This window comes from Acartia tonsa, chromosome 4, assembly GCF_053477335.1.
Source record: "Acartia tonsa isolate MP-2025a chromosome 4, ASM5347733v1, whole genome shotgun sequence".
NCBI classification, from domain to species: domain Eukaryota; kingdom Metazoa; phylum Arthropoda; class Copepoda; order Calanoida; family Acartiidae; genus Acartia; species Acartia tonsa.
The window spans coordinates 48,425,494-48,443,918 of record NC_137263.1 but is presented as its reverse complement, the minus strand read 5'-3'; the positions used below and the strand labels follow the sequence as shown (position 1 = coordinate 48,443,918).

General features: G+C 35.4%; 1 protein-coding gene across 1 annotated transcript; it reads right to left on the bottom strand.

Annotated features, from left to right (window-relative positions):
• Positions 1-6,527: 6,527 nt before the first annotated feature.
• On the bottom strand, positions 6,528-18,220 carry LOC145317530 (uncharacterized). The gene is made up of 6 exons (XM_080158648.1): positions 18,088-18,220; positions 15,252-15,382; positions 14,895-15,079; positions 14,100-14,197; positions 10,458-11,313; positions 6,528-9,919 (listed from the first exon to the last, which is right to left on the bottom strand). Exons 3-6 carry the CDS (start codon positions 15,013-15,015, stop codon positions 9,480-9,482), a joined length of 1,515 nt encoding a protein of 504 aa, XP_080014774.1. The 5' UTR covers positions 15,016-15,079; positions 15,252-15,382; positions 18,088-18,220; the 3' UTR covers positions 6,528-9,479.
• Between the last annotated feature and the right edge of the window lie 205 nt (positions 18,221-18,425).

Here is an 18,425-nt window from a genome sequence, read left to right as displayed (position 1 = left end):
TGTCTGTAATTCGATGCTCTTCGTGATTTGTAGTATGGTTGAGAACCATCTAATTGAGCGGATAATAATCAGAGGAGAATTCTTTTTAAAAATTTTGCTCCACTAAAATCCGTTTGCTCTACTAAAATTTTAGTGAGGCAAAATTATCCCCTCTAAATTTTTAGTTTGCCTCACTGATTTAAGTGGGGCGAACTGATTTTAGTGGGGTAAAAGTTTTTTAAGAATTCACCTCAGGTTTCGAATTGACATATTAACAGACGGACCCAATATAAACGTAGAAAAGTTTTGCCTATAAAAATATGAACCCTTATAATGTATTGCATTTAATATTTATGTAGTTTGCAACTAGAAAAATAGATATAAAAGCATGGAATTTTTTAAATTGCCCGTCAGAACATACTTTGGTATTCCATAAATAGTAAATATGTTAGAATCGCCCTATCGCTTGAAACATGACATGAACATGTTGATGCATTTACATGTATTTGTCGGGATGTGTTAAACTTTTAAGTGGGGGGGGGGGGGGAATGTAAACACAACCCTCCCAAACACATTTCTAAAAGGATTATTGACAACTAAGAGTGCCCAGTGGGGCTAAGACAGGATTAAAATACTGTTGGGCTCACAATTTATTTTTATATTTTAGCGTCTTGCTAGTATGTACATCCCAAGCAAGATTTATCAACAGTCCTAGAGGTTTTAGGGCAACGAATGAGAGAACGCGTTTACAAAACTTTTACGACCAGTTTATTTACAGTCTCCTCCCTCCTTCACTATAGGGAACAATATTGAGATTATAACAGGGATTAAAGGGATAAATTGATGTACATCCCCAATGAGTAAAGGCACAATTATCACTTCTGTAGATTACAATTAGTTTGGACACCTACTTTACTGAACCAACCAACCAAAGTCCATAAAAGTCCCGCAAGTTATTAAGCCAACAATAAGAAACCGTTATGAAAATACTTTGGGGACTAGTGTAATAAACAGCCCATTGTCCCCTTTCTTCCTTGTTTTTAAGAAAAGACCTTTTAAAGTTTCTCTTGACTTTTTAAATCTATTGTATGCTTGCATTTAATTCTAATTTATATGTATGTACAAAGAAATTGACAAAACCATTGCAAAAAAAACACGATGTTGGGTTCAAGAAAATATTCATTTTCAGGCCCGAGGACTTTTTTTCCCATCTATTGTGTGATGTAATTTTCCACCTTTTATGTAAGCTTAAATTAAAGATTTTCATGAAATACATATAAAGTGTGTTACCTTTTTTTATGTTTTATAATTATTTGGCCACAACTTGGTCAAAAATGCTCACAAATCAGACCTTTTTCGACCGAAGATACTCAAATGGTTCCTTTACAAGCCCAAGTAATCAGTTTTAAGATATCTTTATATTTCAAGGAAAATTGATGAAAATACTAAAAAACGGCAAATTTGGGTGTTACCTTTTATATGCACAGATACCATAAAATCAACAGAAAAAATAATTATTTTTACTTTTCTGTCATTTTTAAAGTATGATTCTGTTAAATTGGCTATTCTTGAAGGGATTTATGCATTGATTATACGGAAACATAATATTGGACAGAAATTAATGTATTTCAAAGAAAGAAAATTTTGAAAATAAGAAATTCGACCTCTATCACTTTAGAGGACAGCTGCCAACCTCCAGTTGACAGGATAAAGTTAAATACTTGTTAGCAATAATAATTAGCCCAAAAAGTAAAACAAAAACTTTTTTAATATAGCAAAAAAATTATAATCTAAATCTTAATTTTGGGGATGATGATCTTAAAGACACTCTTGCTGTTAGTGATGATGACCCAGATGGTATCCAAATACATGAGCATTATGACAACTTATCTATTAAACTATGGTCCGATTTTTGTATTTGTAGCATGGAGAACCCAATCGTTTCAGCGAGATTCTTCGCTACAGACAAAAAAAGCTTACTACTTTATTTAACAGGATTGTTTAAAAAATGGAATTGTTGCGGAATTATTCAAGTTCTTTGCTATTATTTTCAAGGGAGCAATATAATCAAAGTGTGTAGAAAAAGTTTTTTTTCAGCATATTTTAACAAGTGGTGGTTAGTTTATAAAAAGTTAAAAAATAATTAACACATAAGTTTCACATTTTAAAAAATATTTTGTATGTGACAATTATTTTTTTGTGTGCAAATTTTTGCTGTTCTGCGGGAATTCAGAATCATCCGCCTGACTGGTCCGTTAGCGGTTTCCCAGCCAAACATCATATTGTTGTTTCCAACAATACTATGTTTACTATGTGAGGATTGCAGGTTTTTTTTTCTACGGAAGGATTGTTAGCCCCACCCAAACCCCCTGGACTGGGGGAAGTATAAGACCTTAATTATTTCAAAGCATAATAACTAATTTTCGAAAAAAGAAGAATTCTAAATGTTTCTTATCCAGGAGTTATGTGTTCTAAATAGTAATTGCATAACTCAGAGTAAAAACTCCAGCGATGTAATCATTAAGCCCGGACGTATAAGGTACCTATTTGTTGGCCCCTTAAAAAAAGAAAACCCACAAACAAACCCCCCAATTATATACTTTCTTAAAATAAAAAATTTACTTAGCCTAACAACTTATCTATTCTTAACTTGGTTATTTGAAGATATTACTTCTGAGTTCTCTAAAATAGATAAGAAAGTTTTGCTACTTGTCCTGAATAATGTTGAAACTTGTGCCACGCGGGTACAATAAAATCAAACTAAAAACTTTTCAATCTTTCAGATTCAAGTTTCAATATCTCGTGAGGATTCAAACAATTCTAATGCTAACTTTCCTGAGAATAAAGTACTGCATTGTTCCTAATTATAGACTACCCTTTGAAGTAGGAAAAGGCATCCGTCTTATAGGACAACAAGCGGTTGCGCCCCAAGCATTTAGTGGCTTGAGGTTCGAGGGGATATGGAAAAGCAGAAAGATAGCCTAAAACCATAACCCCACTTATTTATAGAAATTAAATAAGAAAAATAGCCTAAAACCACACCCAAACTTATTTCTAAAAAAATAGCCTAAAACCTTCTCAGAACCTTTAAGAAGCTTCATTGTAAAGGAGAACCATATTGGTTCATCAGTTAGCGAGATCCTTCGCTACAAAAAAAACCTTACTACTTTATCTAATAGAATTGACGATGGGAGTGTGGTCAAGCCTACAGATAAATAAAAAAAACCTTAAGAATTAATTCCCTCTCACTTTGCAAAGGATTTAACTAGTAGTTTCATTACGCTACAGGAGGGGTAATTTTGTATATCATCATAAGGGATGTACATAAATCTACCGACCATTGTCTTATCCCTTTAGTTCCCTGACTATTTGGATTCCTTCTCCTACCTTTGATTTTTTAATGAAAAATCGAACCTCGTAAAAGTGTCGAACTATGACGTCAGAAAAAAATAACAATTAACCAATGAGAAGCCAGTATTCACTGTAATTGACCAATGCTAAAATATAGCGGTCTCTCATTGGTTAATTGTAAATTTTTTCTGACGTCATAGTCAGACACTTTTACTGGGTTCTGAAAAATCTTTTTGTTAGTTTGACTTTAGAATAGCATTTGATATACCTTACAGAGATCTCTCACAGGTTATTTTTGTAAGGATAAAACAAACGCTGCTACTCTAACGAGGGGGCTCTTAAAGCTTCACTGAATGTGTGGTAAACGGGTTATGGCGAGCAAAAAGCAGGCAGATGAATCTATTGTCCATGGATGGTCTTGCGGTGCGGGCAAAGACGTCCAAGGGAGGGGGATAAAGTGAGGATTACCCCCCAAAAAACGAATTAACCCCCCTTGAAAAAATTTTACCCCCCCCCCCAAAAAAAAAGCTTGGACGCCCCTGGGTGTGGGTGCAGATTTTTATCTCTTTTGTTTGTTTCCCCTCTATTTTCTGTATTAATAAAAAAATTTGGTTCAAGTGCATTTCACGGTAAAATGTTCCTGTTAATTAAAAAAAAACTTTAAAGGCTTCTAACGGAAAACGGTGGAACGTATAGATTATGCTCGCACAAAATTTAGTCAGCAAAAGAAGGCCTACAAATAATTTTAAATAGTCATGAAACAATAATGCACAGTTTCTCGCAGTGCTTATTAATGCGCAAAAAAAGACTTATTTTAAGGGTTTTTTCTTTAGTGAAGCTTTCCCTGTGCATCATTGGATCTTGACTTGGATCCATATATTTTAAAGGCCATATTTCGCAGTATAAAACGGTCTGTGGGCATGATATATACGTTCAGCCATTTGGCAGCTAGCAGCCTTTGAAATTAATAGATTTTTTGAGATATTTGTTACCAGGAACATTTTACCGTAGACTGTACTTGACCCAAAACGTTTATTTATCCAATACTAGCGGCTTCGCCCTTGGCCTCTAATGGCTTTGCCCCAAGAGGTAATTAAAAAAAAGATTAAGTACTACTGGTGCTGCCCGTATTTTTATGTAGTTAACTTCCCCATAAACAAAAAAATGGGGAGGGGGGGGGGTATTTTTTTTGTTTTTGGGGGGGTTGTGAGTGTCCCACCCCCAAGGAAAATAGCCTAAAACCACCACAGAACCAGTAGGTATTTTTTTTCTGAAGAGTAGAATCCAATCGGTTCAGCGGTTACCGAGATCTTAAGGTACGGACGGACCGACAGACAGATGGACGGACGGACAGATAGACGGACAGACATCCAGGGAGTAAGGGAGGGGACAATGGGCAATTAATTCAATATAAGAGTTATCAAAGAAAGGGCATGAAATCCAGTTTAATCCAATAAATTTGTAGGAAATTATAAAGGGATTGTTAATTGAATAATAGATTTCCATAGCGTCATGTAAAGTGAAATCACAACTTGTTTTTGATGAAATATATTGAGGTTTTTTGGTATGATTTTTATATTAAAAGATTATTGGACCCGGCCAGCTGCTAGCAAGAATATGACTGCCCCTTTTATTCTGTTTATTTCCCTCGCCCCTTGCGCCCACCTACCTTCTCCCTTCTCCCCGTCTGCTACATTCCAAACTTACACAACGAGTGTTTATTTCCCTTGCCCCCACTTCCCTTATCCCTTCTCCCCGTCTGCAATATTCAAAACTAACATAACGAGTAGCGGCATTTCATGCGCAAGTCCCCAAACTCAGTCAGAAACTGCTAAATTCTTGCACATTCCCTTTAAGCCAGTCCCCAAAGTCCGAGACTCCTAAAAATTGAATATTCGATCCATTGTCCCCTCCCTTACTCCCTGCAGACATCAAGCTACTTTGTATTATAGATATGTCCAAGTCCATTTCTCCTTTTCTCTTTTCTTCTTTCTCTAACTCTCTTAATGGTTTTCCATATATTTTGCTTAAGATATTTGGATAAGATTTAATTTTCCTTGTTTTATTTCCTCCTTCCAGAGTTCTAATTAACTTTGCAATGATTTTGTACTCACCATTACAACCAGATCAAAGTCAAGTTGGAGAGAGAGAGAGAGAGAGAGAGAGAGAGAGAGAGAGAGAGAGAGAGAGAGAGAGAGAGAGAGAGAGAGAGAGGAGAGAGAGAGAGAGAGAGAGACAGAGACAGAGAGAGACAGACAGAGAGAGAGAGAGAGGGGGGAAGGAGAAAGAGGGGGAGCGAGAGAGAATAGAAATAGAATTCTTCCACGCTCTTCCTCAATAAAATCAACAATTCAAATGAAATCGCATTTATTGAGTGTGAGGTAAGGGTCGATTTTTTTAATGCAAGGTTGTATCGGGTTCGAAACCAGCCGTTGGTTTTATTTTAGCAAAATGTCTTATTTGCTTTTCTGATTAAAAAATTAATGAATTAATAATTAATAAAAAATTAAAGCTTTTTCCGCCAAGTCAAATGTAATAAAATGATGATTTCAAGAGAAGCTTTGACCTTACAATTAACAATTTAAAGCAAGGACGTCCAAGCTTTTTCATTTTTTTTTTTTTGGGGGGGGGGGAGTTTGTTTAAGTATATCTCGAAGTATATTTTAATCATTAGATTAATCCTTTTACCTATTTGATAATTTATGCGGGTCATGCAAAGAAAACGAAGTTACGGGTTTCATCGTATTTTCACAGTTATTTTAGGTTAGGTTAAGTAAATGTAAATCGGATTTTATTTTATTTTCACAGTGGCTTTTGAAAGGTTATTTTAGGTTAGGTTAAGTAAATGTTAATCGGGTTTCATTGTATTTTCACAGTAGGTTTGAAAGGTTTTTAGGTTGATTAGGTTAAGTAAATGTTAATAATTGCCCCAAAATTAGAAAATATGACCCGCAGGGCTAAAGCCCCCAGCAGGGGCTAGAAATAGGAGAAAAGCTACTGTGAAAATATGACGAAACCCACAACTTTATTTTCTTGATTAATGTATGCTTTTAGGGCAGGATATAAAGATTTTTAAAACTATTTGTACGTGCCATGTAAAGTATTTATTAACTTAAAATGTAACTAAAAAAACAAAAAAGTAGTGATACGACTTGAAAAGAAGTCTATTCTACAAAATAATAGAAAACAATAATAAATTTAAGACATCAATTTATTTTTCAATATATTATTAATTTTATAATAATAAGTTTTACTACTCCACAAATATAAATATACATATCTACTATCTATTTATCTTGTATAAAACAGTGTTTTTCAGTTTTGTCTCAATTGTAAAAAATACTTTTAAATTTATTTTTATTTATTTTCTAAGCAAAGATTAAAAGCAGGTATATAAAAAAGTATTTTTACCGTGTCAAAAAAAAACAGTGTCGTTAGTATAGTCATTAAATTGTCGAAATGACTGTCGATATCAAAGCCATATAGTTGACATAAACCCATGAAATTAAATATCGATAGAATAAGCCAACAATTTTTGACATGGTAAAACCAAAAGATTTTTGGGATCTACTGCAGTTCACGGTAAAATATTGCTGGTAAGCAATATTTCCAAAAATCTATGAATTTTAAAGGCTGCTAGCTGCCAAACGGCTGAACGTACAGATCATACCCGCACACCATTTTAAGCAACATAAGAAGGCCTACAAATAATCTGGAATAGCCAAGATCCAATTATGCACAAGGAAAGCTTCACTGAAGAAAAAACGAGTAAAATAGGTCTTTTTCACGCATTTCTCTGAATTGCGAGATAATTATTCATTATTGATCAGGCTATTCCAGATTATTTGTAGGCCTTCTTATGCCGCTAACAAACAGTGTGCGGGCATGATCTGTACGTTAAGCCGTTTGGCAGCTAGCAGCCTTTATATAAAATTCAAAGATTTTTGGAAATATTGCTTACCAGCAATATTTTACCGTGAACTGCAGTAGATCCGATTTTTGTCACTACTTTATGAGCATTCTTAAAACCAAAATTTTCTATAATAAATACTTTTTATACATTTAATTAACCTTTGTATGAGTGTACCAAGGAACTAAAGGGATAAGACAATGGCCGATAAATTTGTGTAAATCCCCAATGATGATAAAAAAATACTCTTTCTATAAATTAAAATTAGTGGTTGAATGTTTGAATACTTAACTTTATGAACCAACCTATCAAAATTCACTAAAGCCCCCAAAGTTGTTTAGCCAACGAATAAGAAGACGTTATTATAAAACTTTGGGGAATAGAATAATAAACAGCCCATTGTCTCCTCTCTCTCTCTCTAGAGTGTACAGTATATTATTGTACATTTACAGTACAATGTACAAAATATAAGAATATATCAATAATGGCTGATTTCCATGTTCTAAGCCAATGAAATTATTGTCGGTGCAAAAATGTATTGCTTTGTAATTTGTATTCATGGTTAACCAAAAAAACATAAAGGTTAAATAATATGATTTAATAACTGAGGATAAAAGGTTTTGGATTCAAAATTGTAAGATAAGTACAAATAAAGTACATTTTAAATTTTTACACCGTCAATCATAAAACATTTTGAGATCAGAACTCCTCCATTTTATAAAAAAAATATTTTTTCCAATAGGTTAAGTTTTAAAAATATTACTTTTTAATTTAAAACCCTTGTTAAATAAAATGTTAATGTTATAATAAATTAAAAATAATTTATTCCTATAAATATCCAGTAAGAAAACTAGTAAAAAAGCTCAAAAAACAAATATAAAGCAGATTATGTGTCTTATAAAAAATGACGTCATACAATGCAAATGACCCATGATAATCCAGTAGACATTTTACCATTGGTCAACTAAAATGTATACTGGCCTATCATTGGTCATTTGTATTGTACAACGTAATATATATTAGGCACTATAAGCTGCTTGCAAAAAAATCAAAATGGTTAAATTGATTAAAATAGACTAAATTAAGACTTAATTTAATGAGGATATTTATTTTTAATTTAAAGTCAAAAAATCAATTTCTAAATAAGTTTTAGATAATAAATAGACAAAGAATAATACTGGTTATTTACTGGTCCCATTTAGTACATTTGAACTTATAATTTAAATTGATAATGCATTGACATTGTGATAATTTTTTACATAATATTTATACATATATACATTATACATATCTTAATATTTTACACAAATAGACTCACATATTATTAAAGTTTTTTTTTTGCAGACAAGGTTATGTTTTTTTGTATATTCACTGGTTTTAAAATTAAAAGACTATTTTTTAAAACTATTTATACACATTTTTGTTGCTATATTAGGCTTCAGCAATATTTCAATGGAATGTTGGGGTTTTTGTATGGGTCAAAAAAAGTGTCATGTGTGACGTCATAAAAACTATCCATCTCTTATTTAAGGGTTTCATTTCCCACTTCTCATTCTTCCCGTTCAACGTATTTTTATGACGTCACACATGACACTTTCTGCTGTCCCTTTTTTCTATTTACATTTTAGGGATTAATTTTCATATTTTGCTGAATGTCATTTTCTAGCTTAGTCAGCCTGGTCTTACATTCCGCCAGGGAGAGGTCGACAATGCCTTTCAAGGTCCCGTCCACCTCGTCAACTGTCTTCTGTTGCCGGACATTGGATTTCTGGTCAGGTTTGCAGCTGCTGCTGCCCACAGGTTTTCTTAACTCAGGATTTGAGATTGGCGAGTCCTTTTTGCTAATAAGAAACACGTTTTTACGTCCGAAGGTTTTTTCTCTTGTCTCCAGGAAGGATTTGCAGGAGCTGGATAGCCACCATCTGTCCTCCAGCTCGAAGGTGGAGTTTGCCAGGCTGGTGTTATGGTCCAGCTGGTGCGCACTGTTGTGAGGTATAACTGGAGTGGTGGGCCGGGTTCTCGACCTGTACTGCTCCTCACACAACAGTTTGTGATAATTCAACTTTTTCATATATTCCGTGTGTTCTTGGCCCAGCACCATGATTCTTTCTGTCAGTTTGTCAGTACTGCTGGATCGTTTGAGAGTATATAGAGGTGGTTGTAAGGGAGGGCCCATGAGTCCTGATAACTCATCTCCCGAATCATCTCCTTCCTTTGTTTCCTTCGGACGTTCGTCCCGTCATACTGCGTGCTCGAACTTTGACCGCGGGACATCAGGACAGAGATCTTGGCGAGACCGTGTCCGTCCGGTCAGCGTGATCTCAACCCGTGAGCCGGGACGATCATTCGGTGAGCCCGGCCTGCTTGAAGTCATCCCCGACAACTCGCCGTTTGTCCGGGACGGGGCAGATTCCAGGCGCGGTGTGTTGTTGAGTTTTGCAGGTGCGTCTTCAAGACGGTTGCCGCCGGCACGCCGCTTAACGCCGGGACTCGCGGCGAGGCTGTACACCTCAGGCTTGCCGCGTCGGGCTGAGCGTAGCGTGTTGCCCGGCGAGTTCTCCAAGCTCTCTATTTCCATTGGCTCTGATGATATTTCGTCTACCTCGACTGGAGCAGAGGTTGTCTTCAGAACATGTTCTGGATATCCTTCCAGTGGAATTTTGGAAGCAGGCATCAATCCTAAATAATAATTTTATTATTAAAATTCTACTAATAAAAATAACATGTAAATAAGAACACAAAGTTATAAACCCGCTCCCCTTTGTTAACTCCTTGCCCGATTACTAGAGTCAACCTAACACATACATTTTAATACAGAAAAGCAGGAATAATTTAAAGTTAAACATATTGTATTAAATACAATTTCTAAGGCAGCAAATAATTTTAAATCCTTGTAGATAGACATACCTATATATGACTAAATATAACCTGGAAGAAGATTGTTCAAAATTAAACAAAGTAATTTGTATTTCCAATATTGCTTCAAAACCGATTAATATCCGCTGGATTAGAACCGGTTCTCAGCCACACTGAAAAATCAAGTATCGTATTGGGTTATTTCCAATTTTATTTTACCAATATAAAAATAAACAATCATATTGTCAAAACAAGTTTTTTTAGCACATGTCTTCGGCATCTTCGGGATAACAAAAACGGCTTTTAATCATTTTTATATCCGTGGAAAGCTGTTTATAACACGATAAATAACTATTCGTACCTCTGTAAGCTTCCTGTTCCTCAGGCATAATCCAATTACCATCCACGTAATTTGGCTGCTTAAACGGCGTCTTATCAAACCGCTGTAACGTTGGCGTCTTGGGTGGCGTGCTGGTTGGGGTGTACGCAATTTTGGGACCAACTCTCGCAGTGTCAACATACTGAAACTGGCCGTAAGTGAACTCTGCAGGAAGAGCGGCGCTGTTGGGCTGCGGAGAGTGCTCCGTCTCGTAACTGTTGTTCATATTGTTCACGAGGAGAGGGTTAGTTGGGCTCAATGTCTCCATGGGAATGTAAGGTGTGCCAGCCTGTGGGGCATAAAACCCAGCTCCGTGTTGGTTATACTGCATGTGATTTTGATTGGGTACAATAAACGGTTGCTGTTCGCCGCCTAAAATCGGATCGCCATAATTGCGAGCTCCGCCGCCGTATATTGAGTTTCCAGACTTTATGATCGGTTTGCGCGGCGGATATTTAACCTGTGTGTTTCTCACGCGATTCTCCGAGGAGTCAGCGGTCCTTGCCCTGCTGCCACCGCTAGAATTACACGGCAACGACTTCCACACGTTGCGCATCCCCTGGCGGTAGTCAGCGTTCATTATTATGAGTATTAGGGGATGTAGGATACAGGGCAGGTACATCAGACAGTTCAGGATTTGCTGAGTCTGCTGGGTGTGCAGGCGCGGATCCATGCCGCGGTACGGATCAATACGGCTTCCAATTTTGTTGCTGACCATTTCCATGAGGTCAAATATATCGTGGGGCATGCGCAGGGTGAAGACCACGATGAATAGAAGTAGAGACCATGCTATCCTGGAGTAGGGGGGCACCAGTTTCGGCTCGCGTGCTCCACAAACCTTGAAAATATAATAGTTTAGTCAAAAAACTTAATTAAAAGGTTACCATGCATTTTTTTTCCAACTAGAGAAAAATTATGACCGTAATTTGCACAGAAAATTCTGTTATTACTTCCGTTTTAAATCATATTTAATACTTCATATCGATTGAGATAAAAAAAAATAACCTAATCCTTTATAATATTTTACTTTTTTTGGAAGATGGTATAGATTGACCATTATTTACAAGTTGCATTAACAACACCATAAAATATAATGCAAGAATGACAACATCCATAAAAACGAAGCTCTGAAACCACAGGACAAACAGACATTAACATTAAACATCAGTATAGTGTCAGAACTGAATAATTTAGAATATAAGGAATAAGAGTCAATGCAAAATTGTGAGTAAATTTGTTGAAAAACTGCTTGATACAGGATAATTTTTATGGACATACTTAAATTTTTAGGACTTGATTATAGAGTTGCTTCTCTTATAATATTCTACTTTGTTGTCCCAGGAATCAATATAGCAAAAATCAGATCAATCGGATAATTAGATTACATAAAAGTTTGTTGTTAAAAAAGTAAAAAATCAACATGTTTAAGATGGACGTGCGGACATTCCGGTAATGATTATAGAGTTGCTACGCTTTCTAAATCGTACCTAACTACTACAGGGATTACCAGGCAAAGTTTGAAATCGATAAGACAATTGTAACATGCCTAAATTAACGAAAAAAAGCTTTCTATCTCGGACGGACGGACGGACCTACCCTAATTATAGTAAATCTTCACTTTTAAAAAATAGGCTTATAATTAGCCTATTAATTTGCAGGATTTTCGAGAATGTTGGGTGTAACTGTATAATGATTCTCACAGGAACCATAACCTGGTCTTTATTAGTCTTCACAAATGTAAAATAATTCAGCGCTGTGGTGCCGGAGTCGCCATTTGCAGGCTGCATTAAAATCCAATAAAACAAGTTGTTTTTAATTGAAATTTTCAAATTTTTCTATGTAAAACAGGCTATGTCTATGGGAACAATGGGCTGTTTATTTCACTAGTCCCTAAAGTTTTATAATAATGTTTTCTCGTATTCATTCGAATCCGGTGGATAGGAACCGGTTCTCATCCATAAGAAAAAAACTATGTCTAGCCTTCGGCACCTCGGGGCTAAAAAAACAGATTTTAATCTTATAATTGTACATTCTATAACTGCGGAAAGCTGTTTATAATACGATGTGAGAAATAACTATTCTTATTCATTGGTTTAACAACTTCAGGAACTTTTCTTATATTTTGATTGGTTGGTTCATTAATTTGTGTATCCAAACGTCTCAACCACTAATTGTAATCCACTGAAGGGGTAATTTTGTGTATTATAATTGGAGATACACATTAATACATTGGCCATTGTCTTATACCTTTACATCCCTGGTAATTTTCATTATGGCTTCTAAACCGATTAATATCCGCTGTATTATAACCGGTCCTGAGCCATACTGAAAAAATATGTATCGTATCGCATTATACACAATTTACTACGAACAATAAGGTAAAAATGATAATATTAATACCAGTTTCGTCCTCTCGGGGCTAGCAAAACTTGATTATTCTTATAATTTTTCATATCATTATCCGTGGAAATCTGTCTTTAATATTATGTAATGAAAATGCTGACATAATAAAACTTACATAAATTTTCAGATTTTTTTCCGACGACGTGTGTTTAAAATAGGCAAAATACAAAACCTATATCAATTTTCAAGTATTTTTTCCTACGACGCGTATTAAAAAGTGTCGGCTCCGAAGGGTTGAAATAATTTGCATAGTTTTAATTACTCTCAGTAAGTAAATGTGCATGTTATTACTAATTAAAATGGTAATGTATTATCTTATTAGGAAAAAAATTAGATAAATTAGAATAACGTTAAGTGTAACGCATCTCAGGGGCCTAAAGGGATAAGACAATGGCTGATAAAATGATGTACTTATACAAAAATTACCCCTTCTGTAAATTACAATAAGTGGTTGAAACGTTTGGACTGGATACACAACTTAATGAATCAACCAATCATAATTCAGCTACAGTCCCAAAAGTTATGAAACCAACTTATAAGAAAACGATATTACAAAACTTTGGGGACTAGTGTAAACCCATTATCCCCTCCCTACATGGGATGGGATAAACCTTTGTCTGGTAATGTGCACGGTAATGCGTTTTATTTTCAGACAAGGCATTCCCCCCTAGACGCATATCTAAAGTCTTCAGTTATGCCGCAAAGTTGGGCTGAGATTCGAACCCATCACCGACCCGACAACGTGCGGATGCGCACGTTTGAAATAGTAACAGACGGTAACACTTTTAACGCAGGGATAAGACAATTGCCGATAATTAATGTTCATACCCAATGATATAAAACAATATTACCCTTTATGTAGATTGCAATTTGTAGTTCAAACGTTTGGACACTGAACTTAATAAACCAACTAATCAAAATTCAATAAAAGTGCCCAAAGTTGTGGAGCCAATGAATAAGAAAACTTTATCTTATACAACTTTGGGGACTAGTGTAAAAAAAAACAGCCCAATGTCTCCTTCCTCCCTGCTTTTAAAGTCTTTAGTTCTAACGGACTGTGATTTATTGTCAATACCTGCATAAGAAGAGCCACCAAAGGAAAGAATAATAGGAGAAAAGGTACCGCCAGGGTGGACAGAAGATAATACCTGCATAAGAAGAGCCACCAGAGGAAAGAATAATAGTAGAGAAGGTACCGCCAGGGTGGACAGAAGATAATACCTGCATAAGAAGAGCCACCAGAGGAAAGAATAATAGGAGAGAAGGTACCGCCAGGGTGGACAGAAGATAACCAAGATTCATCGAATATTGGGTGCTCTGCAAATTAGTAAATTATTTTATAAACCATCTATAATGTAAATCATATTGTTCTTGTATTGAATCGATTAATTTTCATGCTCTTTTGGACACGTTGAGCATTTAATCAAGGGCGTTCAAGCCTTTTTTTTTTTTTGGGGGGGGGGGTAAAAATTCAACGGCCCTAAATTCATTTAGAGTGTGTAATCAACCCTTTACACCCCCCCCCCCCATCCTTGTATTAAATCCTATTAAATTGTTTATTAAAATAGAAAAAAATACGCGAGGAGTGAGTAAATATAAAACATAATTTGTTTTAAAAAAATTTTTCTTTCAATCTCTCTACCTTTAATATGATTTTTAAAATTGTATATAGGGAATGAAACTTCTTTTTTAAAAAGCCGACGGATTCCCTCAAAGGGCCTAGTTGAGCATAGACCCTCCCCCCTTTTATTAAAAAAATTAATTGAGGGATGGGTAGTTTTTCAACTGTTTTTGTTTTACTTTAAGCCAGGTTAGGATAGGTCATATTGGGAACAAGCCCCCACCCCCCGCTGACGTAATGCATGAAGAAATACCCCCCCCACCCCTAACCCAATTTCTTTTAAATGAGGGTGGGGGAGCGAGGGGGTTCTTTCTTTGCTCGCAAGGCAATACGAAAAGCACCTAAAGTTTGTAGAGCAGCTAGAATAGAATACAGGGTTTATCAAATAATTTCCTCATATGTATTTACAGCATGCCAGGCTGCACATTGACCATAGGACATAGAGGCAAGAGTTCCCGCAGGTACAGACACACCAATGCCTATGACAGCCGCCAGGGGGATACCCCATTTGTGCATCTTGGACGGCCGCGATCTGTTCGAAGTCTCGTACGGGTTCTCGGATTGGAGATTTTCGGGTTTTCTAAATAAAGGATAATATTGAAGAGACATAGTAAAATGGCACCAAAAAATGACGTCATGCAATACAGTTGACCAATGAGAGGCCAGTATACACTTTAATTGACCGACCAATGGTAAAATTTATACTGGCCTCTCATTGGTTATTTTATCGTATGAAGATAATAAAAACTTACCTATAATAAAAGAAAAGAAAGTAAGCAGCAAAAGTGAGTAGGAATGCCTGGACACCTTTACAGCCATAATCCAGACAAATATACACCTTGCACACAACATCACCCACCTGCCAGCCCAGACCTCCTTTAGCCTAAATTAAATATATTATTTATATCTTTGAATAGAAGCTGTTTAGAGCCTATAAAAAAATAACGTCATACAGAAGATGATTATAGTCCCCCAACAGATTATGACGTCATACGATAGAATAGCCAATGACATTCCAGTATACACTGTAATTGACCAATGGTAAAATTTATGCTGGCCTCTCATTGGTTATTTTATCGTATGACGTCATAATTTGTTGAGAGACTTAAATCACGTTCGTCATACATTACAAATGACCATTGACGGGCCAATACACAGACTAAATTATCAGTGGTAGGCCAGTATACATTTTAATTGACCAATGATATACCTGTATGAGGTAATTTTTTTATAGGCATTATAAAAAGATTCATAAAAATATGAAATATTTTGATAAACTTATCTTTTACCAAGTTACCATATAGTTTTATTAATTAAGTCATAAATAGTTTTTTTTTAGATTTAAGTTAAATTTTAATATGACTGAAACTTTAGCAATAACAAAAAAATGACTGAAATTTTAAACTTTTGTTTTGTATGTGTATCAAAAATCTGATTAAACATTTCATAACTCATTATTAAACAAGGATGACAACATCCATAAGTAGCGAAGCACAAAAAATCGTAAATGGGAATACGTATAGGTAGATTTAAAAGGTTTTTACTAAAATCAAGAATAGATTTATTGGAAAAAATATACATGAAACCTTGTTTTATTTTGTATGATGACGATGGTCAAAGTAAAGGGGGGGGTTTTTAATGCAACCATCTCGTAATCAGTGAGCAAATGGCACTTAGAATTCGAATTTCCATCTTTAATTTTGTATGAGTAATCCTTGGTAGGTCTATTTTCCCTAAATCGAACAAAAAGTTGGAAAAGTAACGGCTAACGGCTGGCGGCTAAGCTATTTTGCTATTTTTTTGATATTTATACTGCAAATTAGTCACGAAACCTCTCTCAACATAATACTCTTTTCTACTTCAAAACGCTATCAAACGGTTCTAGACGGTAGCTGTTGGTACTAGAAGTTTTAAAATTGGTTATTGCTATCATTTAACATGAATTAAACCAAAAATATGTTTTAAAAAGTCGATTCCTACGTAATTGATGATGGATTTACCCTGAAAATAGACAAAAAACGGCTGAACGGCTGAGCCGCTAGCCGTTACTTTTCCAACTTTTTGTTTGATTTAGGGAAAATAGACCTACCAAGGATTACTCATGCAAAAGTTCAGATCGAAATTCGAATTCTAAGTGTCATTTGCTCACTGATTACGAGATGGTTGCATTAAAAAACCCCCCCTTATATTAAAGATGCTCATAACAATGGGAAAAACTATTTTGATACTGATATCCCATAAAAGTTTGAAAATTGGATCAAAATAGACAAAGCTATGGGGAAATATATAAAACATATAAAAATAGCCAAAAACCTGATAAAAGGCAGTCTGGCCGCCATGGTTGTTTACTTAAAACGACAAAAAAATTAATTTTTAAATCCTTAACTTAAAAAATTGGGAAAATCGGACCATATATACTGAAGATATGGAAAAAGTGTTAAATATATCAAAAATAGCCTAAAACCTAAAAAATCGGAATATAAACACTGAAGATATGGAGAAAAATGTTAAAAATATAAAAAAACAGCCTAAAACCTGCTAAAAAGGCAGTCCGGCTATCATGGTTGTTTTCTTTAAAAGACGGGAAATTTAATTTTGATATCTATAACTGAAAAAATTTTGAAAATTGGACCATAAACACTGAAGATATGGAGAAAAATGTGAAAAATATAAAAATAGCCTAAAACCTGCGAAAAAGGCAGTCTGGCCTTCATGGTTGTTTCTTTAAACGACGGGAAATTAGATTTTGATATATGTAACTGAAAAAAATTTTAAAATCGGACCACAAACACTGGAGATATGGAGAAAAATGTGAAAAATATAAAAATAGCCTAAAACCTGCTAAAAATCGGTCCGACCGCCAATGATGTTTAATAGTTAATTGTGCTCCTTAATGGTGGGAATGTTGTCAAAAAATTTCAGCATTCTATCTTTTATAGGAGCTGAGTAAATCCCATTTCCCCCATAGCGTTACGGACTGACGGACTGACGGACTGACTGACGGACTGACGGACTGACGGACGGACGGACAAAGTGAATTATAGAGTAGCTTCGCTACTAAAAAACACCTAAAAACAAATCTCATAAAAATAAAGTTTTAATAAACTTTATTGATATTTTTTTAGGTAGTTATTTTTTGTTTGTTTATTACTGTACTCTAGGTTAGGTTAGGTTAGGATATATTGGGTATCACCGGTTAAGGCACAGCAAGTACATGCCCTTTAGGGTTCGTGCCCCCCGCAACGTTTAGGCTAAGGAAAAAACCTACCTTAACTTCCAAAAATGAATGGAGGGGAGGGGGATTTGGGCTCAACAGGCATTTTATGTGAAATCACCTTTTCGTCCTCAAGTTTAAGCAGCCTTATCCTTGTTGATGTACATCCCCAATGAAGATACACAATTACTACCCCCCCCCCCCCCCCCCGGTTAAAAAGGTTGGACACTTAAATGAATAAACTAACAAACCAAATTTCAAAAGTCCTCAAAGTTTTCAAGCCAAAGAATAAATAACCGTTTGTATAAAACTTTGGGGACTATTTTAATAAACAGCCGAGTGTCCCCCCACTCCCTCCCTCCCTGTTTACTAACCTGTGAGTCTAGGAGGAATGGTAGGACAGAAAGACAAATGATGATATCCACAATACAGATACTCACAAAGAAGAAGTGGATTGGACTGAAATAAGAAAAATAAATTATCGTCAGCTGTCTAATCCATTATTTTATTATTAGTAGCGAAGCTACTCTATAATTCACTTTGTCCGTCCGTCAGTCAGTCAGTCAGTCAGTCCGTCAGTCCGTAACGCTATGGGGGAAATGGGATTTACTCAGCTCCTATAAAAGATAGAATTCTGAAATTTTTTGACAACATTTCCATCATTAAGGAGCACAATTGACTATAAAACATCATTGGCGGTCGGACCGATTTT

What these genes read in the sequence shown, in the direction of transcription:
- LOC145317530 (XM_080158648.1), bottom strand. Translation starts at nt 15,015, where the DNA reads ATGCACAAATGGGGTATCCCCCTGGCGGCTGTCATAGGCATTGGTGTG. An exon ending in GCATGCTGTAAATACATATG is followed by an intron (nt 14,198 to 14,894) that starts AGGAAATTATTT and finishes TTACTAATTTGC; the next exon opens with AGAGCACCCAATATTCGATG. An exon ending in GGAACAGGAAGCTTACAGAG is followed by an intron (nt 9,920 to 10,457) that starts GTACGAATAGTT and finishes ATTATTATTTAG; the next exon opens with GATTGATGCCTGCTTCCAAA.